The 22,499-nt window shown below is 51.1% G+C and overlaps 1 protein-coding gene across 1 annotated transcript in view; it reads right to left on the bottom strand.

Annotated features, from left to right (window-relative positions):
- Positions 1–3,813: 3,813 nt before the first annotated feature.
- The window catches only part of CAMK2A (calcium/calmodulin dependent protein kinase II alpha), a 69,862-nt gene continuing 51,176 nt past the window's right edge, over positions 3,814–22,499 (bottom strand). The window contains exons 15-18 of the mRNA XM_008014977.3: positions 15,481–15,556; positions 12,397–12,491; positions 7,201–7,429; positions 3,814–6,923 (exon numbers count right to left, since the gene is read on the bottom strand). Of these exons, the coding sequence (XP_008013168.2) occupies positions 6,920–6,923; positions 7,201–7,429; positions 12,397–12,491; positions 15,481–15,556 (404 nt within the window). The 3' untranslated portion in view covers positions 3,814–6,919. The remainder of the gene's footprint in view (positions 6,924–7,200; positions 7,430–12,396; positions 12,492–15,480; positions 15,557–22,499) is intronic.

Here is a 22,499-nt window from a genome sequence, read left to right as displayed (position 1 = left end):
CAGTCCCAAGCCTGGCTTGACCTTGACTCTGCTGATCCAAGGTCAGGGTCTCAGAGAGCTTTGGGGCTTAGGGTGGCAGGGCTTAGAGGCAGGGGAGGGGCCTATGGTCAATATTGATCTAGCTGAGTCAGGGGAGGACAGGGAAGTGGGAAGCCTGGGGTGGGGCTCCCTGATAACTGCATCTTCAGACTGCCATCGTGACTGTGGAAATGGGGTGGGGACAATGGGGGGAGGGGAAGGGGATGCTCCATGCAAATTCTCAAACCTGGGCGTTTACTAAAACTACAGCTGCCTGGACCCCTGCCCAGAAGAATGGCTCTTATTCTCTGAGGGTGGGGCCCAAAACCTCTGTATGTTTAGCAAACTCCCTGGTGAATCTGCGGCAGCCAGCTCAGTTCTCACATATGGAGCCCACAGGTTCACTGTCATTGCAATATGAGGAAACTGAGGCCCAGAGAGGGGATGTGACTCCTCCAAGGTCACTTTGGGAGAGGATGCTGACAGTCCTCCCTTTTCTCTTGGAAGGAAGGAATCGTCCCCCGCCCCTGCTCCCTCCACCTCCAGTTGAGGCCCTGGGTCTGGGAAGGAATGGCTGGGCCAGGGTGTACTGAGGGAAGCGGCCTGTGAGACGTTGGTAGCCCTGGGTGGAGAAGGGAGGGCGAGGCTGGTCCCAGGAGGAAGGACAAGCAGAGGGCATTTCCACAGGACTGGACCTGCCCCACCTTGCCTTATGCACACCCCCAGCACCTGCTAGGGGATGTTTCCTGAAAGATTTACCACAACCCAGGCCTGGGAAAGGCCATTTCCACTGCTGGGGCCTATCCATGCGCTGAGAAGGCACCACATCATGGCAGATTTGGGGCTTACTCAGCCCTTAGACACCTCTGGCCCCCACGGCCTCCCCCCAGGTCTGTTCTGCTCACCCTGCCGCCACAGTTCTGGGCTCCCAGCCTTTGCTCTGGCCTCCACACTCTCCCTGCCTCCATCCCATCGAGCACCCCATGAAGCTTTCTCCAGCCCGGTCACCATCTCTCTTTCTCCTTCCTCTGGGCTCTGCACACTTTGCACCTCCAGATCCAGCCCCCATCCCAGCCTTCCTTGAGTTCTTGCTCTCTGCATGTCTCTTGCTGTCTGGAATGGCATCAGAGATTCCTGGGGGACAGGAGTCATGAGACAGGTCTAGCTCATCTCTGAGCCCTCCTTGGAGCCCAGCCCAGCCATGGCATGCCCCAGGGAAGCAGGTGTGGAAGGCAGGTGTTCACCTCAGCTGAGAGCCTCAATCTCACCTCCCTCCCTCGTGCCTTGGGCCATCTTGGGCGGGTTCCTTCCCTCTGGGCACACAGTCTTCTTATTCATGGAATAAAGAGAATAGTAGTGCCCTCAGTGGAGGGGTGTGCTAAGGATTGAGAGAGTACCTATAAAAGAGGTGGGCATGCCTGGCACTTGGTCAGTTCCCAGTGTTAACCGTTGTTATTTCTGGCTGGGTAGAATACTCATGCCCGCACAGCTCCACTCCTGCATTCCAGGGGCACATCTGCCGGGGGTCTCCTCTATGCAAGAATGACAGTATCTGCTGTGTGCATCCGGAGCATGGACAAGATGCTGTCCTGCCTCCAAGGAGCACACAGTTCTGCAGAAACTTGCTTAGGTGACTTCAAACCAGAGATCTGTGGTGAGGAAGGTGGAGCAGATTGTGGAAGTCCATGGAGGGACCTAGCCCATGGTATGAGGGAGGCTGGGGAGAGTGGGGGAACTTCCCAGAGAAGATGCTGGAACCATGTCCTGAAGGGTGAGAAGGTGTTGCAGTGCACTCAGTGGGAAAATGCGGGGGAAACGGCCCTCTGCAGTGCCTTTTGGAGTATGAGACTGTGGGTGTAGACAACCGAGAGAGAAGGAAGTAGCTGGAAGGGGACAGAGTGTCAAAAGGGAAGGAGGTCCTAAGAATTCCAGTCACTCCTTGCTGGCTGTCCAGAGACCAGGGACAGGGCAGCACAGACCAGGGCAGGGGAGGCCCCTGGAGGGAACAGAGCACCGTGCTCTGAGTTCGAAGGCTGGGGTGAGTACTGGTCAGAGTCTTGCAAGAAATCTCTTTGCCTTTGAGTCTCATTTTTTGCATCTTCAAAATAGGACTGTTGTAACTAGGACAAGAGGTGTTGTGAAAGCACTTTGTGAACTGTAGAGCATCATTCTCCTGTGAGATAATAATAGTGTTTTAAGTGGAGTCAGTACTTTTTGAGAGGTAAAGGATATCTCACAGGGCATGATAGACATGCTGGGGGCCAAGGACTGCCTGAAACCTGCTCCTGTGCTGCCATCTGCTGGTGAAGGGACACAATGGCCACCCAAGCCCTTAAGGCTTTCTGCAGGGCCCAGGAGCCACTGGGGCAAGTGAAGGCAGGGCTGGGAGGATGACTGGCACTAACCCTTGAGGACACCGAGGCAAAGGTGGCAAATGGAAGCCCCCAAGCCTCTCTTGCTTTCTCAGCCTTGGCCTGTGCTGTCACTGTGAAGGTCCTCCCCTGTGTGCAAGATGCACACTCCCCACAGACACTGCCCCTGGCCATTCCACACACCAGCAGTGAGAATAGACCTGGAAAGCAGCTGGTGCAGGGATTCTGGAGTCCCAGGCACCTGGGGTATGGTCTAGAGGGAACTGTGGGCTCCGATGGGCACCTTTCCTTGGCTCCGTGGCATCCAGGTCTCTGGGCAATGGATGAGTGACCAGCTTGTCTGGTTGGCCTGATGCTGTCCTGGTTTGAGCACTGAAAATCTCACATAGGTAGCTGGGAAGGTTGGTCACTCTTCCGTGCCCTGAAGGTGGCCAAAGCCTCTGCATCCACTTTGGCTCTGCCCTGCCAGAGGCCAGCAGCTCAGGCTCCAAGGACCAAAGTGTCCCAGGCACTAGGTCCAGACATATGTTTATGGGTAAAGAGACCCTTCCTCTGCCAGGCGCGGTGGCTCACACCTGTAATCCCAGCACTTTGGAAGGCTGAGGTGGGTGGATCACGAGGTCAGGAGTTCAAGACCAGCCTAACCAATATGATCAAACCCCATCTTTACTAAAGATACAAAAATTAGCCAGGTGTGGTGGTGCACGCCTTTAATCCCAGCTACTCAGGAGGCTGAGGCAGGAGAATTGCTTGGAGCCGGGAGACGGAGGTTGTGGTGAGCTGAGATCACGCCATTGCACTCCAGCCTGAGCAACAGAGCAAGAGCAAGACTCTGTCTCAGGAAAAAAAAAAAAACCCTTCCTCCCCTTCCCTATTCTTTAAAGCACTCTCTGGCGTGGTGAGTCCTGGGCACTTGTCTGTGAGGCTGGGCTGAGGGAGGAGAATGGGTGGGGGACTTGTGGAATAACCTCCACATTGTACAGGGAAACTGAGGCCCAGAGGAGAAGAACCTTGCCCCAAGGCCCGAGGGAGACTTTAACTCTTGGCTGCTCAGCAACCGATAGCCACCCCTTTGCTCTTGTTGAGGGTACCCCCTGTACCTGGGAGAAAGCTAACTCCATCCCTGGCTCTACAGGTGGAGCACTATAGGTGGGGCACGTGGTCCAGGCATAATCCCACAGTGACTGGTTCAGCCTTGAGCATGTGACCAGAGTTGGTCCAATCAGAATGAAGACCAGGACTTTTATTTTGCCATGGGGCAGATCTAGAACTGGAAACGAACAAAAACCTCCCAGCTCAGGGGCTTGACCAAGACAGGGACACACAGAGTGCACAGAAGTTTGTAGCTATTTATTGCACTGAAAACACCAAGAATAAAACAGACGCCCCTTCTTCCCATCCCACCCCCGCCAATAGCAGAAAGTTTGAGCAGTGGTCATTCAAGTTCACAGCCACATATTTTTAAAAAAGAAAAGAAAAGAAAAAAAAAAAAAGAACTAAAACAAAACCCCAAACAAATAGTAACAAAGAAACCAGCACGGGGAGTCTGGCAAACTCATCCCCCAAAAGGGTCTCCCTTTGAAGGGAGACAGGAGGCCCTGGGTCAGGATTCACACCATGGTGGGCACAAACCCAGGAGAATACCTTCCTGTAAACGTGTTTGCATGCTGGAGCCAAGGGTTTGACTTGGGTTTGGATTTTTTTTTTTTTTTTTTTTGCATCTAAAGGAAGTTTTGGAGGAGCACAGAGTTTATCTGGTGAGGGTGGGCTCTGGGCAGATTTTTCTGCGAGTCTTCCCTGCCTGCCGCATCAGGATCATCCCTGGTGCCCTGTGGTGGCACCAGGTGGCTACCCACCCATAGGTGTGGCCTTCACAGTGGGGCCATCTCAGCCTGGGGTAGCGATGTGCCTCCACTTCTCTGGCACTTGGAGAGGGACACAGTGGACAGGAGGTGTGTCAGCCAATAAAAGGCAGGACCTCGGGCTCCTCCAGCTCAGTTTCCTCTGGTGGGGAAACCAAGCTCCAGAGAGGGGAAGGAACTTGCCCAAGGTCACACAGCAAGTCTGGTCAGAGCTGGGAATTGAAGCCTACTCACCCCAAATAACTGCTCTTTCCCCTGCAGTCCACTGCTGAAAAGCAGTTGACAGGCACTGAAGAGGGGAATCAGGGGCAGGTGGGGGAGGGGATGGAGCCTGACCAGGTCTAGAAGTAAACAGGAGTCCAGCCAGTGACTATCCCTGCCAGTTCCTGCAGGTAAATTAGGCTTCACATCGCCAGACGTTTGCTCCTTCATCGGTTGGATGGGAACAAAGAACCCTTTTAACCAATGAGGAAACTGAGGCTGAGGAATAGCTCAGACTTTGCTCTGTAATTGCAGCAGCCCCTGGTGAAGGCCACACCCTCACCCTTGACTGGGGATGGCTGTAGGGAACCGGCAGCTCACAAGGGGGACAGGTGGTTTGCCCCTGGGATAATGGGATCACTGGGCCTTACTGGGAAGCCCTCTGGGCCCGGGGCAGGCCAACAGCCCGACCTGGGCCTGGGCAGCAAGGTCTCTGCCAAGGACAGAGGCCAGTGATGGGCCAGCTTGGAAACCAGGAGGCCTGGGCAGCATCTCTCCTGGCCTGCAGACCTGGTGCTGCCTGTCTCACCTGGACCTGGGCAGCAGGACTTGAGAAAAGAATCCAGCAGACAGCTGGTGATCGGGGAGAGCTCAGAAAGTATTAGATCAAACATCCTCACCAGTTCTGCTCCAACCAACACCCAGGAGGGTCGAGGGTACCGGAGCCTCCTCCAATCCCTGGGGACGTGGCTTTTCCTCCCCTAAAATCCTCCAGAGGGGACGGTATCTCATGCTGGCAAAACACGGCCACACAGAGGCCAAAAGCACAGAGAGGCAGCAACATAATTCCGAGTCGGACACTGAGAATACAACCTCTATTTTTTTTTAAGTCCAAAACATGTAGATTGGTTTTGTTGAGTGTTTTCTTCTTTTCGTTTGTTTTCAACATACTTACTGCATATAAAGTCATGCAAAGAAAACAGTGCAGACAGTAGATCCTAGTGGATGTGCCAAGGTATTCCACTCAGAGTCAATCCCAGGGAAAGAGGGAAAGAGGAAAAGAAAGGGAGAATGCTAACCCGAGGCTGCAGGATGAGGCGTGAAGAGTAGAAATTCCCAGTGCTCTGCTGTGGTCATCAGACGTCAAGGGGAGAGAGGCAATGGAGACACATGCTCACGGGCCCCCAGAGGTGGGTGGGGGCACTGGGGGTGGCACACTGATATGGTGAGATGAAATCCCGGGAAGTTCAGTAGTGAAGACCCCAGTTTGGGAGGGAAGCAAAGAAAAGTCCAGATATTTCCATCCTGACAGCCTCCTTCCTCCTCTCTGCCCTGACTTGCTGTTCCTGAGTCAGTGCTGGCATCTGATGCTTCCACAGTCCCAAAAGGAATGCCTGTGTCAGTACACCTTGGGACCAAAATGGCAGAGAGGCCCTTCTCCCCGGAGCTGAGTCTGCCTCGGCCCCAATAACCACAGGTGACAAGGTCCACCTCAGAGATGACAAAAAAAAAAAAAAAACTAGAACAGAAAAAAAACTACCCCTCACCCCTCTTCCTACACCCCTTCCAACCTGACCCTTCTCACAATAATCTGAGAAGTTTAGTTATTACATAAATATCCATTAACGCGAAATCCATTTACGAAATACACAGAAATTTGGCTATAAAAAGGCATGCGGTCCAAGTAGAAGTGATACCTAAACGTTGCTTTCGTTTGCCCCCCAAAAACAATTAGATTCCCTCTCTGAGATATGACGAAGCTGGAATTCTCCAGGGTTAACGGTGGGGCGGGGTGCGCGGGTTAATGTTGGAGGTGGACTTCACCAGAAGGAAGCAGAAAGCAAGTAGGGGCACCTGAGAGGGCCACGTCCCCCACACTGAGGGAAGGGTCAGACCACCCTGAGGTCAGCACAGGAGAGAGAAGACTTAGGGGAGCACTTTGAGGCAGGAGGCTCCTGGCATATGCTCTTCTCCCCGCTCCTTCAGGGCGGTTGGCTTAGGGGGAAGGGAGTGTCATCTGCCCTTCCCCGGGGACGCTGGAATAGGAGAGGTCTGGGAGAGGGATGGACAGATGCTGCCTTCCTCACCATGCCACCCCTCCTTCTCCCTAGCCACTAGTGGGCACACAGCCCGGGCATTCTAGCCTACAGCCCAAGACAGGCCAGGCGGACAGCAGCCGAGGCTGGGGAGAGGGGGCCAGTGCTGTGGGCACCCATGCCTGAGGAAGCCCCAGCCTGGCAGGAGAGAGGGTGGGGGTGAGAGGTGGGGAGATGTGGCCATTCGCTCTGAAGTTGCGATGACTTTTGTGAACAAGCAAGTTTTCTTGATGCAGGTACAGAAGTGATGGTGGTGGGGTGATGAGATGGGAGAATTCCAGCAAAATCCACCTGGGAGAACCAGCAGCTCCATTCCACGGACAGAGTGGATCTCTGCGGCACAGCAACGCAGTGACCCTGGCCTGGTCCCTCAGCTGTAAGACACACATGGGGTGCTTCTCAGGGCATGGTATTTCCTGCTTGGGCAACCCACCCACTCTGCCGCTTTAGATGGAGTCCAAGCGGTCCCCTGTGGCTCCTGCCCAGCTCTTCCCTCAGACCTGCAGGCCTTGCACCCCCTTTTCAGGATCTTCCCACTCCACTCTGCAGCCTTTCAGAGCTGAAGGCAGCAGCTTCCCCGATGTAACCCCCTCCAGGGCAACACTCCCATCCTTTACGTTACCCTGGGAGGTGGGAAGGAGGGATTCTTACTGGGGCAGGACGGAGGGCGCCCCAGATCTGTGGAAGTGGACGATCTGCCATTTGCCGTCCCGGCGGTGCCAGACGCGGGTCTCCTCCGACTGGGCGGTGCGTGGGATGCCGCCGGCGTCCAGGTACTGCGTGATGCGGATGTAGGCGATGCAGGCTGACTCGTCGCCCATCAGGTGGATGTGGGGATTCAGGATGGTGGTGTGCACAGGCTTGCTGTTCCGGGACCACACTGGAGACGGGGATGGGAGGGGCAGAGGAGATGCAACCGGGGGCCTCCTGTCTCATTTTCTTCACTTCCTCCACTCCCAGCAGCCCTCTCAATGGAAGCACCCTGTCTGCCCCATTTGTAGGGAGGGGGCCTCTGTGGCAGGGCTCAGCTACCTGGCATCAAGGTAGAACTTCTAGATGATGGGGACATCACATCCCAGCTTAGATACAGTGGAGTTCAGACATGCAGAGTTCATCAAACAAGGGAAAATGGAATGTTAGAATCATGACTATTAGCCACATTGAATAAGCCTAGAGGATTACAGAACCAGATGAGCTCTGAGCAGAGTCTCAAATCCGGATCTCCCCAGGTACCAGGCAGGCACATAAACAATGGGGGCTGAGCCGGGTATAAGATGCTAAATGACAACTGACCTTTTGCCTCTGGGTCAGGGAGGCGATAGGGAGTGATGGGGACTGTGGCGAATAGAATGTCTTGTCCCACCTAAAGTGGGTATCCTGCACACACCTTCCCTGGTGGTTGCTATGTGAGTGAGACCGGTGTTGACATGCCTGGTTTTTCAGGAGAATCTGGAAATCTGAATTTTTATATGAAAACTCTTCGTTTTTTATTATTGGCATCTAATTCAAATTTAAAACATTGTGCAAGCCAAGTGAAACATATCTACAATTCATAGCCCGTGGGCCTGTTAGCCACTTCTACTATAGATATACAGAATTGCGGAAACTTGGGGGAATATGAGAACTGTAGAATCTTAGAATCTTGAAATGATAAGAACGGTATTGATACCGTTCTGGGGGTGAGGTCATGGGGTGAGGTCATGGGGCTTTCCAATGTTAGGGAGAGATGCATAGCTCTTGGAATCATGATAGGGCCGACAAAGTCCCTGACATCAGCTTCCACCGCTTGAAACATGGGGCATCACCATTAGTATTACTATATTAATTCTAGAAACTTGATGTTTTCCTCAAGATAGAAAATGAAAGCATAGAAAGACAATGACCCAGGGAGGGGTCGGACAGTGGTGATCTATATCTCAGGCCTGAGATATAGATATGAGAGGAGCCCTTCCCTTTGTGTAGCCCGAATATAGGTCTGAATCATGGGAGGTGCTGACTTAAAACACAGCTTCCCCAACCCCACCCTTAGAGAGCCCAGTTCAAGAACCTCTAACATTAAAAATATCCCTTCTCCTTCCCTACCCCTTGATCCTGGTACCAAGCCAGGTTTGTGAGCCACTTATTTCCTGAAAAATGTAAAATGTATTTTTTATTTTTCAAGATTGCAGAAAATATCCAATAGCACCCATCCCCAAATATCAGAAGCACGCTACACCCAGGCTTTGGATAAAGGACTTAAAATCACCAAGTCTTAGGCACCGTAGAATAACAGACTTAGAATTTGGGCTCTCAGACATACAGAATGTAGAGTTTCAGCACCACAGACTTGGAAGTGACCTCAGAGGTCAGAGGTCACCCAGCAGCCCAACTGTAGAATCTGAGGAGGGCTCTGTCAGTGTCCCTGACAACATTCAGGGCTGGTGGCATATAAGACCAATGTATCCATTCCACAGACATGCAAACTCAGGTCCAGAGAAGCAATCTGACTTGTCCCAAGCTGGGCTAATTCCTGAAAAAATGCAGGGGAATCTAAAAGAAGTCAGTTTCGGCTGGGAGCCATGGCTCACTCCTGTAATTCCAACAGTTTAGGAGACCAAGGCAGGTGGATTGCGTGAGCCCAGGAGTTCAAGACCAGCCTGGGCAACAAGGTGAAACCCTGTCTCTACAAAAAATACGAAAAATAGCCAGTCTCATAACCTGGTTGGTAGGTAGGTAGGTAGGTAGATAGATAGATAGATAGATCGATAGATCGATAGATAGATCGATAGATAGATAATAGATAGATAAAATTTAAAAAAAAAAAAGAAGTCAGTTTCCAAGTGAGACTGGGTTAGAACAATCTAGAACAATCCCAGGAGGGACAAACAGAGCTTAGCATTGCTGGGGGCACTGGGCCTTGCTGCAGTCAGCAAGGACTGGAGTCCTAGAAGGTATTTGTAAAGAAATGCCACCTGATGTGGTGTCTTTTGAAAAGATAGGCAGCTTCCAATATCTACCCTTGTGCATAGGGTGGGAGACAGAATCAAGTCCTCAACAGGAAAAAATAGGGCTCTAGGAGGTGGAACTTGGTTGGGAGTGAGCAGTTACTCTGGGTCTGCTCTTGTGGGTTCTGCCTTGGAGGTGAGCAGATGTTTAAGCCTGGAGTCTGGGGGCCAGCACTAAGATGGGGCCCGCTGCATAGATGCAGGCCAAGAGCTGCATGGCTTCCTCTCTGTGATTATTTCCATTTTGCCATCCCTGAGCCTTTACAGTTGGGCCTTAACCTGGTCCCTGCATGGTGGGGATTTTAAGTTCACACTGGGGGACCGGTGCCCCCAGAGGACAGACTGTAGGATGATAGCTACCATGATCAGTGAGGGAGCTCCAGGGTGACAGGGACATATGGGGTCCAGTCACCTCTCCTTGCATGAAAATTCAATTTTTTTTTTTTTAGGTGGAGTCTTGTTTTGTCTCCCAGGCTGGAGTGCAGTGGCATGATCTTGGCTCTCTGAAACCTCTGCCTCCCAGGTTCAAGTGATTCTTGCGCCTCAGCCTCCCGAGTAGCTGAGATTACAGGTGTGCACCACCACACCTGGCTGATTTTTGTATTTTTAGTTGAGATGGGGTTTCACCATGTTGGCCAGACTTGGTCTTGAACTTCTGAGCTCGGGTGATCCTCCCACCTCGACCTCCCAAAGTGCTGGGATTACAGACATGAGCCACTACACCTGGCCGAGAATTCAATCTTCCTTGCTAGCCTTGGAGAATTCATTTGATTTATTAAAGGAAGATGTTGTGTTCTTCTTCACAGCTTTTTGGAGGGTGTCCTTTGCCTCTGTACTCTATAAAGTTCAGTGAGAGAGGGTGCAAACCAGGAGAGGAGTGTCAGTCTCAGTGGGGGTTTGCTAACGTGCAGATGCAGCAGGTGCTACAGGGATGGGAAAGGGCACTGGGGTGAGTCAGGTCTAGGTTCTGCCACCGGCTTCCTGGATTCCTTTAGACAAGTCACTTCCCTCTGAGCCTCAGTTTCCCCTCTGTATGATGAAGAGCTGGACCAGATCCTACTTCAGTCACTGAAGTAGCTTCTTTGTTATTTTTACCATTCACAAGTGCCACTGTACGCACTTCATTAAAGTATTTCCTGGGGCGGGCTTGGTGGCTCATGCCTCTAATCCCAGCACTTTGGGAAGCTGAGGCAGGCAGATCACCTGAGGTCAGGAGCTTGAGACCAGACTGGCCAACATGGTGAAATCCCGTCTCTACTAAAAATACAAAAATTAGCTGGGTGTGGTGGCGGGCACCTGTGATCCCAGCTACTCAGGAGGCTGAGGCAGGAGAATTGCTTGAACCTGGGAGGTGGAGGTTGCAGTGAGCCAAGATCGTGCCACTGCACTTCAGCCTGGGCAATAGAGTGAGACTCAGTCAAAGAAAAAAAAAAAAGGATTTTCCTGAATTGATTCACTTTACTAATTTCTATAGGTTTTTTGTTTTTTGTTTTTTTGTGAAGACTGAATCTTGTTCTGTCGCCCAGGCTGGAGTGCAGTGGTGCAATGTTGGCTCACTGCAGCCTCAGCCTCCCTAGTAGCAGGGATTACAGGCACTCACCACCATGGTCAACTAATTTTTGTATTTTTAGTAGAGATGGGGTTTCATCATATTGGCCAGGGTGGTCTCGAACTCCTGACCTCAAGTGATCTGCCCGCCTCAGCCTCCCACCGTGCTGGGATTACATGCGTGAGCCACCGTGCCCAGCTATAGATTTATTTTAAAATAAAACTTATTGACATAATCATTAATGAACAATCAGTACAATGAATAAAGTTCTAATAATAAGGCCTGCGAAAATGAAAGAAAGTTACATAATCCTTGTACCATTCTCCTGCCTGAAAGAGATCTGAGCCTGAGATTTGCTTTCTCTTTGATAAAGAGGGAGATTACAAAGTGGCAGAGAGATGTTGAAGACAGGCTAGCACCCAGCAGAGCCTTTCCCCCGATGGAGCCAGAGTATTGAAAGAGAATTAAGAAGGAAAGAGTTCTCTCACTGTGTAAACTAATGCTGTTTTAAGTGGTGCCCACATATACCTGAAATCACTGGGCAGCCTCAGTGGTACACACCCTTGACTTTGGGGCACCCTGGATATACCACTTCTTAGGTCCTTCCTCCCTGTCCTAAGCTGCATGAGTCTAACCTGTGTGCATTTTGATTTCTGACCCCTGGCCTAGGGAAACACAGACACAGGCAGAAAGCACCCTGGGTCAGGCCCAGCCTCAACCCTCTGACGCTCCTGGTTGCAAAGCTGCCAAGGTCTCTCCTGCAAAGGAGAAGCCCAGGAAGGACAGACATGCAGCACAGAGACCTAGACAAACAGGCAGGGGCACAGCAGTGTGAGCTCTCTGTCCTCACCTCTTTCCCGAACTGCCAACCCACAGAGGGCACTTGTATAACAACCCACCAGCCAGCTTGTGACCAGCTGGGCAGCTGGGATGGCCCCAAGCATCAAGATAACTGTAACTCGGGTGTGTGTGCCAGTGGGAAGCCTCCCTTATCTATAATACGGGAATCAAGGCCCTCCCCAGGCTCCTCCCAGGGTCATGGGCCGGAGAGGTCTGGGAGGGCTTGTCCTGTATGTCCCTGGTCTCTGGGACCTCGCCTGCCCCATCTTCAACCACAGGAGGGGCATCTGGTAGTCAATGGGCCAGGGTTAGGAGAGGAAACCAAGAGGGTACCAACCCCAGTCCACACGGGAGCTTCCTCTTCGCTGGCTCCTGAGCCGCCCCTGGGGCCCTGCCCGTCACCCTGCTGTGCCATCCGGCAGGACACGGAACGAGAGCAGACAACAGGCACCACAGAGAGAAGGAATTGCTCACGGTTTTCAAAATAGAATCGATGGAAGTCCAGGCCCTCAACCAGGTTCCCCAGGGCCTCAGGTTCGAAGGCTGTCATGCCAGGGTCGCACATCTTCCTGGGGGAAAGAAGCCAGAGGAAAGAGGGGCTGGGGCGGCTTCTCACTGGACCCTTGGAGGGTGAGCCTGTGAAATAGGAATGATTGCACCCACCTCACAGGATCATTGAAGTTAGTGGATGGGAAGGGGCTTGCAAGCTATAAAGTATGCGATATCACTGATGGGTTGATGCCATCTAGATCCCAGAAGCCTGGGTTCAGGCCCTGGCTCTGCCAATGGCTATGCGACCCCAAGCAAGTGGCTTAGCCCCTTTAAGCAAGAGCACCATGGATGCTGTGCAGGGCTGTGTGGTGCACTAAAGGTGCTGGCGGGGAGGAAATTCAGCTTGCTCTCTACTCTCCAGATTGCACTCCCTGGTTCAGGACAGTGGATCCAGAGGGGGCTTTTTCTAATTTGTCTTCCTGTGGGGTCGGGATGGGGGACACTGCCTTTTCCTTCCCATAAAAGTGACTTCTGCTCATCAAGCTAGGTGTATACCCGGAAGGGGTGAGTTTTGCTCATTTGAACAAAGGTACCCTATTGTTAACAGCAGCCTTGGCTGTGAGCCTCAGTTTCCTCTTCTGTAAGATGAGAAAAATAGCATTAGATGAGGTACTATCTGGAAGGAGAAGCACAGGGCATGACAGAGGCTGTGTATTTTCAGCTGTTGTTCCCTTCCAGGTCCTAGTCTTCTGGGAGACCCTGACAGCTAGGCAGGGGAAGGGAACAACCTGTCTTTCCCATCTCCAGGTCTGTGGGATCTTTTGTGGTATAACACGGACCCCTGTGACAATAGCAATGAAGCCAGGGACAGGAAATGTCCCAGGACAAGCAAAGGGTAGAATTGGAGACACCCAGGAGAAGGTGTCAGGCCCAGCACCGTCTGAGCTGGAGAAAGCATTTGCAGGGTGCACTCTCCCTGCCCTGTCCTGTCTGTTTGGGTGACCCCAGACAACTTGCTTCTCTACTCATTACCCCAAATTCTCTAGATGGCTTAAGCCAGGGGCTGGGGGACTGTGCTTGGACCAAACAGGATGCTCAGGACCCTTTCAGCTCCAGAATCCCCCAAGAGTGGGGGTCTGGACATGTGGAGAGACTGAGCGCCCCCACTGAAGAAGCCCCAACCCTGGAGGCACCTGGGTGTTCCTGCCTCCTAGAGTGAAGGGACTTGGAGGTCATCTGCCCCAACTCCATTGTACATATGGGGAAACTGAGGCTCAGAGAGATGAAGGAACATGTTCAAGGTTACGCAGGGCATCCTGGACCCCAGAGGTCATGGCAAGGGGTCACAACCTAGAGCAGGCTGTAGATGTCAGAGGAAGTGACATCACATAGGTGGGAGGGGGTTCCCCAGGATCCCCAGAAGTGCCACTGAGGAGCTTGGGGACCACAGGGGCCACCTCTCTTTCCTTCACTCCCTGGCTGTGTGCTTTCAGAGCCACTGGCATGATACATTCCAAGTCCATTCTTTCTAGAACTGGCTGCAAGACCAGCTTCACAGCCTATTTCCATGCTTTTATGCAACACTCAGGTATATACATGCACACGCACCTGCACACCCTCCTTGTGCACAGCCTCAAACGTGTACACATGTGTACCAGTGCATGCATACACATATGTACACATCACCCTCAGTTCCACACATGCATTGTCTAAGCCCCTTGTTCTTCCAGAGGGAGCCAGCGACCTTCTAGGGGGCTTTGCCACCTGCTGCTGCTGAAAACTCTCCCACAGTTAGAATGCACCTGGCGGGCCACCGTGGTGGCTCACACCTGTAATCCCAGCACTTTGGGAGGCTGAGGTGGGTGGATCACCTGAAGTCAGGAGTTCGAGACAAGCCTGGCCAATATGGTGAAACCCCATCTCTACTAAAAATACAAAAATTAGCTGGGCGTGGTGGTGTGCACCTGTAATCCCAGCTACTCAGGAGGCTGCGGCAGGAGAATCGCTTGAACCCGGGAGACGGAGGCTGTAGTGAGTTGAGATCACACCACTGCACTATAGCCTGGGTGACACAGCGAGACTCCATCTCAAAAAAAAAAAAAAAAAAAAAAAAAAGAATGCACCTGGTCTGCCAAGCCTTTGAGAGGCAAACTTCAGCTCTGGGCACATTGGAAACCAGGAACAGGCTACCCAAAGAGCAAACCCCAGCCAGGTTATGCCCAACTCACTTTAACCCAACAGGCAAAAATAACTCTGCCTTGGTTGGCAGTCTTTGTCCTCCAAAAAGCGTATGTCTGGTCTCCAGGCCCAGGCCTTGTCAGCATTGGCCAAAATATTAAGGACTAAGCCCAAAATATTTACTCTCCCTGGGGCCAGCTGAGGGCCCAGGTGAAGTTTGTTTCTGGGCCAGGCCAGGAAAGGTGTGAGTGAGCAGCACAGGGTGCTCCAGCTCAGCCCCTGCACACACAGGTGCCCTTCCAAAGGCAAGTCCGGGTGGGTTTGGGATGTCTCATTTTATGTTATTTTTGTGCAAGCTGCCTTATTTCTCAGAGGAGTTCAGATTCTGCTTAGAATTACTTCTGCTCATGCCTGCTCACTGAAGGAACACGCCCTGTAGATCCTGCCTGCTCCTGCCCATCTGAGGTCAGAGGTCCAAGGGAGTCTCGGGTGAGCACTCAGATCTACTGGGCAGGAATGAGGGGCATGTGCCTCCCTTTCCACCTTCCCAGCTCATCTCCTGAGGAAGCCCATGCTGTGATGCTGTCCACCCCCTCTTTCCTTGGGGAAGCAAAGGAGTTTTGTTGGAGTTCCTCCCAGGGAACAAGATGTGAGGAGGAGGAAGGATAGGAGGAGGAGGAGGACTGACATATAGGGAAGTGTTGTGAACAGAAAGCTCAGTATAAGCATCAAGTCCAGATGCAAAATAGAAATATGAGTTCAGCCCGATTCACAGCACATGCAAAGTGAGTGGATGAGGATTGGAGGCGAGGACCCCCAAAGTTAGCCATTGGTACCCCCTGAACAACGATCCAGGCAGGACATGCAGAATGAGCCCAGCTGACTCACGTGTAGGACTCAAAATCTCCATTGCTTATGGCTTCAATCAGCTGCTCTGTCACTTTTATAATTTCCTGTTTCCGCACTGTAAGGCAGAAGGGGACACAGAAATAGTAATAATAATAGTGATGGTAATGAAGCACCAACTACCATTTCTTGAGTCCTTATCATGTGCCAGACCCTGTGCTGGGACCTGAAGACCTCATGCAGATGATCTCATTTATCCTCACATTGCTGCTGGGGGATAGGCATCATCACCTCCATTCCACAGAAGAAACTGAGGCCCAGAAAGGCAAAAAAAAAGGTGTGAAAGTTCCTCGACTACAAAGGCCAGAGCCAGTGTCTCTGTTGGTGGTCTTTGCCTCTAATACATGGTGGACATTCTGACTCTACGCCTGACGTAAATCCAGGTCTTGGCTCCCAAATACTTATTCCTACCCCCTTTGCTTTGCCATGTAAATCAAAACAGGATCAACTGTGGCACTGTCACTGATAGCCATGAGCCAGGGGCTGTCTTATGGCCAAAACCAGGACCTCTAAGAAAAATCTTAGGGTATACGCATCTCTTGAGCCTAGAGGAGCTTCTTGCTGTATTTGGGTGCCGACAGGAGTTAGGCACTGAGCTGCCCAGAACTTTCTAGGCATAATGAATCCCATTTGCTGAGACCTGGCCCTCCCCTGTCTGCCACTGTACCACCACAAACAACTGGTTTTTCTGGTGGAGTTAGATGGCAGTCTTATTAGATGTGTGATTTTCTGAGCCTCAGTTTTCCCGTCTGTAAAATGAGGATGCCACCACCTCTCATTCATTCAGAGCCAAATACATAGTGTACAGAATGCAGGCTTCAGCTTAGACAGATGTTCATCTAAATGACTGTCCAGGTCCTCAAGCTGTGCAACTGCGGGCCACAAGGTGGTTTGCTGGTCTGTCAAATGGAGATGATAGTCTTCTCTGAGGGTTGTTATGAGGGTGGGGTGATGTGATGTACATGAAGCATTGGCTAAAGCCTGGCACATAGTGGGTGCACCTCATAAGTGCGACCATGTCCTGCCTCCCTAGGCCCCTGCCAGGGATTGCCTCTCTGCTCTTCACTAATACCCTGGGAGGTAGGCAAGGTCAGCTTCCCCCCACTTCACATACGAGGTAACTGAGCCTCAGTAATAGAGGAATTTGAAGCCAGATGTCCTGGCTCCCGGCAGAGCCTAACAGAAGCCTTGCTCAGTCTCCCAGAGGCAGGCCCCTTTCCCTCCTTCCATAGGCTTAAGCTTGGCTTTAAACCTGGCCAGCTCATTGGACCACTGGAGCTGTCTCAGGCGAATAGATGAACACATTGCCTGGATTGCAAGCTCAGGTCTGGCCTCAGCATTTCTCAATCTGGGAGCCTGGGAGGGAGCCCAAGCCTAGCAGAGGCCCTCACCAGCCCTGTCCTCACCAGTTGCTCATGCCACGCCACCCCACACAGGAGCTCACCTCAGGCCCAGAGGACACAGAATCATAGAACATCCAGGCTAGAAGAACCCTTGGAGGCCAGAGCCTCCTTATCAAACTTTAGGGAAACTGAGGCCCAGTGAGGGGGGTGTAATTTGCTCAAGGACATAGCACATACCAGACGGAGAGCCTAGCTCCTGGCCCAGGGCCTTTTCCATAGGCCCCTGAGGCCCCAGCTCACTGCCTGTCATAACACTAACCTCACGCAATTGTTTTGCTCCAATGTTTATCTATGCCCCAACTCATAGATGAGCTCATGGGGGCTGGGCTGTGACATCCCTTGCTCACTGTATCCTGGAGCCTGGAACAGGCTTGGCCTCCACAGGTCTTTATCACTGAATGAATGAATGAGTGTACCAGGCCATGTGCTATGTGCTTAGTCTACCACGTTCCAGAGCCTCACAGCACAGCCTCACTTCCACGTCACAGATGAGCAGTCTGAAGGTGAAAGAAGCTAAATAATTAGCTTCAGTGGGACTGGGACCCTAATTAGAGTTTGCAGCTCCAAAGCCCATCACATTCTTCCACACCACACCCAGCACCGTCCTTGGCACATGGTAGATGTAGCAGTGATCATTCAGTGTCAGTCACCACTGTGAACAGCTGTGAACAGCTAATTCCCTTTTCTCTCCTGGCTTCAGTCAGAATCACCTGGGCTGGGAGTGAGTCCATTTTTAGACCATGAGTGCCACTGGGTCACACAGGTGTTGTTACACCTCTCTCTCTGGGGACTTGCCTGGGGCCGGGGCAGAGGCAGCACTCAATACATACGTGTTGAGTGAATGAATGGATGAGTGAATGAATGGAGTGAATGGGACCAAACCAGAGTCTGGACTGCTATCTTTGTCCTGCCCCTTGGACTTGCCCAAGTTGCCTGGTAGCCACTGTCCCTAGGACATCCAGAACCTGGCTTCCTGATCACCTGTGCCCTCCTTCCCAGAAGCTGGAGATTGAGGATGGGAAGAAGCCTAGCCCAGCCAGAGCCACCTCTTTTTTTTCTTTTTTCTTTTTTTTTGAGACAGGGTCTCTCTGCATTGCCCAGGCAGGAGTGCAGTGGTGCAGTCACAGCTCACTGCAACCTCCCCCTCGTGGGTTCAAGCGATTCTCCTGCCTCAGCCTCCCGAGTAGCTGGGATTACAGGCATGCACCACCACGCCCAGCTAATTTTTGTATTTGTAGTGGAGATGAGGTTTCACCATGTTGGCCAGCCTGGTCACGAACTCCTGACCTCAGGTGATCCGCCCGCCTCGTCCTCGAAGTGCTGGAATTACAGGTGTGAGCCACTGTGCGCGGTCCAGAGCTACCTCTTTCTTGCCATCCCCACATGGAATCACGGGTGACAACCAGAGCAAACCCACGTGCTCCCAACATGGGACCTGAGTCACTCTCCTTGCCTTCTCTACATGGACTTTAAGACCCTTCTGGCTCACCGTTCCACAAGCTTGTGCTCAATGCCAGTTTCCTGAGGGTTGCTTCTCACTGCCATCTCAGAGAATCTAGTACAGTGGCTGAGGGCATGGATTCTGGAGCCAGACTCCCTGGGTTTGGATTCTGGCTCTGCCACTTACTTAATAACTGTTCCCTTGGGCAAGGGAACGTCCAGTGCCTCAGTTTCCCTATATGTATAATGAAGATACTAATAGTACTTACCTTGTAGATTTGTTCTAAGGATTGAGTTAAGAATATGTCAATAGAAATAGCTAACATGTACCTGGTCCTCACAGAGAGCCAGCTGCTGCTCCGAGTCCTTTAGATCAAGCACTTATGTAAAGGATGCTGCATTATGTAAAGAAGTTAGCGCAGTGCCCGGCCCTTGGGAAATGGAGTGTGGTTATTATCATCTGGGAGTCTCTGAATTGGAACTTCCTCCTGAGGACATCCTGGAGTTTCTAGCTGGGGCAGGGATGTTTCCCAGCAGCCTGGCATGAGGGGGTGTAGCTCTGGTTGGAACCCAGGGCTTGTGGCTTGCCGGGAAGCTGGCCACACTGTTGGACGGCTCTGGCTATTTTCACTTCCTTCTCCTTTCAAGTTGAAATCTGTCCTTCCGAAACCCCCTAGATATAGTTCTTGTCTTCTTTCCGCCTTCTGCGGCCCTGAAGTGAACACATGCTTCCCCAGCCTCTATGCCCAGTCTTCTCAGAGCTAAAGGCCTCCAGGATGTGGTACTGACTCAAGCTGGCCATTTAATCCTTGAGAGTCCTGGAGCTGTCTAGATACCTCTCTGAGTATGCGCACACAATCTCAGGTGTGGCCTGAATAATGCAGAATCTCAGGTCTGGGGTAGCACTCTCTATCTCCTCCCCCGTTCTGGATATTATACCTCTATTAATGTAGCCTGAGACAGTGCCTGACTTGGCTGTGTCTCCAGCTACTCAGGACACCAAGTTACCAACAATAAAGCCTAGTGGGCAGGAATCTCCCTAGCTTTGTTCTGTGGGACAGAAGATCTGGGGGCCTGGTGCTTCTTACATCTGGAGAAGTCCAATCTGATTCTGGGCCTCTACCATGCCCTCAGCAGCCCCACTGCTGTGTTCATTCAGCAGCTACTTAGTAGCAACCCCTGGCCTTTCTCCTCTGCCAGCTGTTCACCCAGACAATCTGGGAACGCTCCCCTACAGATGGGAAAGCCCAGACCCCAGATAGGTTAAGACACTCTCTCAAGACCATACAGCATGCTAAGACTGAGATGGGATCAGCATTCCTGACTGATATCTCCCAGAACGTCTCTGCCCGAGGCAGAGGTAGCTCTTTAGTTGGAGAGGAAATTAATTTTTCATGGAGCGAATCTGGAGGGATGGGGGAGTGGGGAGGAAGCAGAGCCCCATGCAGCTCAGAGGATAAGAGGCCTGTGCAGTGAGCCAGAGGGGCTTTGAAATATTAATGTCTCTTTCTCTCCTCAGGGGACTATGTTCCCTGGAGGATGACATTTCTAATTAACTTTAATGTCAGGTCAGAGTCCACCCCACCAGCTGTTATTCTCACTTAGTAAGAAGACTTAACAAATTAACACCAGAAAACGGTTCTCTGGAAACTTTCTCTGAGGCCGGGAGAGGCTGGGGGAGGCACACGGACTCCTCTTTCCTGCCAAACACGGGGAGAAGCTCCTGGCTGACCGTTTCTTCCATCAGACATGGCTTCTGGGGTTTTTTCCATGTGGGGAAACTGAGGCAGGAAACAGGGTCCCAGTCCTACCATTAATAAGCCATATGTGCCCTTTCTCCTCGCTAGGCCTCAGATTTCGCTCTGGAAAGGAGGAAAATCTGGAAAGTGAGCCAAAATTCAGATTTGCAAATTGCCCCATCCTGATCCTCCAAAGCAGAGGATAATGACTGCAAATGTGAGACCTCAGGGATGCAGCCCAAAGCCATTACCCCAAGAGAAAAACGTCTTTGATGGCTCCTAATTTACATTAATATTACATACAAATGTTGTATTCTATTCCAAATATTTCTCTGTCTGTTTAACATGTAAATTTGTCTTAAAATAATCTTTGAGTAAAATTGGTGCTCCAAGAAAATGTCACCTGGCTTCCTATCATTCAACCACGAACTACAGTTTGAAAAAAGAAATTGAGATTTATTAAACAGTTTCTCTGGACCAGACACATACATGCACTTCATATGCATCTTCTCATTTCATCTGCACAGCAATGAAGGTTGGTACTATTTTCATCACTTCTTTACTGTTAAGGAAACTGAAGCTCAGAGAGGTTGAGCAAGTTGTCTGAGGTCGTTCAGCGAATGGACTCCAGTGGAGAAGACAGAGCCAGACTACCTCCATGGTCCCTGCCTATTGCTGAGGCCAGGATTATGTGGCTATATCTATCCAGTCTCCTCAACATCCCAGGGCTCAACTCTTATCAGTGGATGGCTAGCCTTAAATAAGGGGAACGGCTTAGAAGCACCATTTCTTGGCCTGCCACACACCCCTGGAGTCAAAATTCACAGGGGCAGGGCTGGGAATGTGGTTAGAACACTGGACTTTTGTGAAACTAGAAGGCTGACTTGACCCTACCAGGGAATTCTTCAAGATAGTGTATTTTCTCATTCATTCATTCATTTTTTTAAAGAGACAGGGTCTTGCTATGTTGCTCAGGCTGCAGTGTAGTGGTTATTCACAGATACCATCATAGGTCACTGCAGCCTTAAACTCCTGGCCTCAAGTGATCCTCCTGCCTCAGCCTCCTGAGTAGTTCAAGATAATGTATTTTTACAAGTTGTCCCTGGTGCCATCACAGAAGATGGATTTGCTCTAGGGCCAGGTTGTGGTGACAGAGTATCCACAACCCCCCAAGTTGGGAATGACCAGGAAGGGACACACACAGGGTGGGGCTCATCTTCCAGGCATCCTGGCAGCGTCAGGAGGCAGCCGTGGTATGTGGTGTGTCAAAACTGCCTTACAGCCTGAATCACAATTATACAAAAATGTTTCCTACATAATACAGTGCTCTTTTTCCCATCTCTGAATTCTAAGGCAAAATATCTAAACTGGTACTGCTGAGTTCCCTCCAGGTCAACGGCCTTTTTTCATATTTCAGAGACTCTCCCACTACCAACACCACCAGGCTTCTCTGCTACACACCTGAGTGTGTGAACCACTGAGCTCCCTGTCCTGGGGAAGGAGGAGGGCTGGCTGCTAACACTTGGAGGATTTGGTGTCCCCAGGGCAGAAGTCAGCAATCCCTGCCCCTTCCTCCAAGCTCCAAGGGCACTTTCCAGCACCAAGGCCTTCAGAGTGGTGGTTACCAGCCAAGCTCTAGAATGCGACTGCCTGAGTTCAAATCCTAGCCCCATCCTTTCGAGCCACAGGACAACAGAGTACAGGCCAACGTACCCGGCCTCTCTGTCCTCTGTTTCCTCAGCTGTAGAATGAGGTTCACGGCAACACCTACTTCATGGGTTATTGTGACGCTCCAGGAAGTCAGTCCAGATAAGGCGCTGAGACCGGGGTTAGCGCACGGCAAGCATTCCATAAATGGCAGCACTTATTACTATTTTTGTTTTGTTCTTGCTCACAATCCCGTCAGTTACCTGACACTTTACTTCCGCCACCTGAGAGCTTTTGAGGACCGCTGACCACTAGCTTCAGTGGCGCCGGCATCTTTGGTGGGTCTTGTGCAGTGTTTCCCATACTCCAGCCACTGGAGCTTTCTGGATTTTTGCTCTCCTTTCCTTTACTATTATGACTTCATGTTTTTTAAAAATAATAATAATTTTATTGTTATTAATAGTAATAATAATGAAGTAATAATAGTAATAATGGTAATATATAGTAATGAAGTAATAATAGTAATAATAATGAAGTAATAATAGTAAAGGAAACTCAAAAACACTTATTGCAAAAGGAACATGTATACCATTACCAAACACTTATGACTTGAATACGTTAAATTTTTCTCTAATACACATATAATATATATCCTCTAAAATAAGAAAACCCGCCGGGCGCAGCGGCTCATGCCTGTAATCCTAGCACTTTGGGAGGTCAAGGCGGGCAGATCACCTGGGGTCAGGGGTTTGAGACCAGCCTGGCCAACATG

Source organism: Chlorocebus sabaeus, chromosome 23 (genome assembly GCF_047675955.1).
Source record: "Chlorocebus sabaeus isolate Y175 chromosome 23, mChlSab1.0.hap1, whole genome shotgun sequence".
Taxonomy (NCBI): Eukaryota; Metazoa; Chordata; class Mammalia; order Primates; family Cercopithecidae; genus Chlorocebus; species Chlorocebus sabaeus.
Note: the sequence above shows the minus strand (reverse complement) of the source record. Positions and strands in the feature narration are given on the sequence as shown.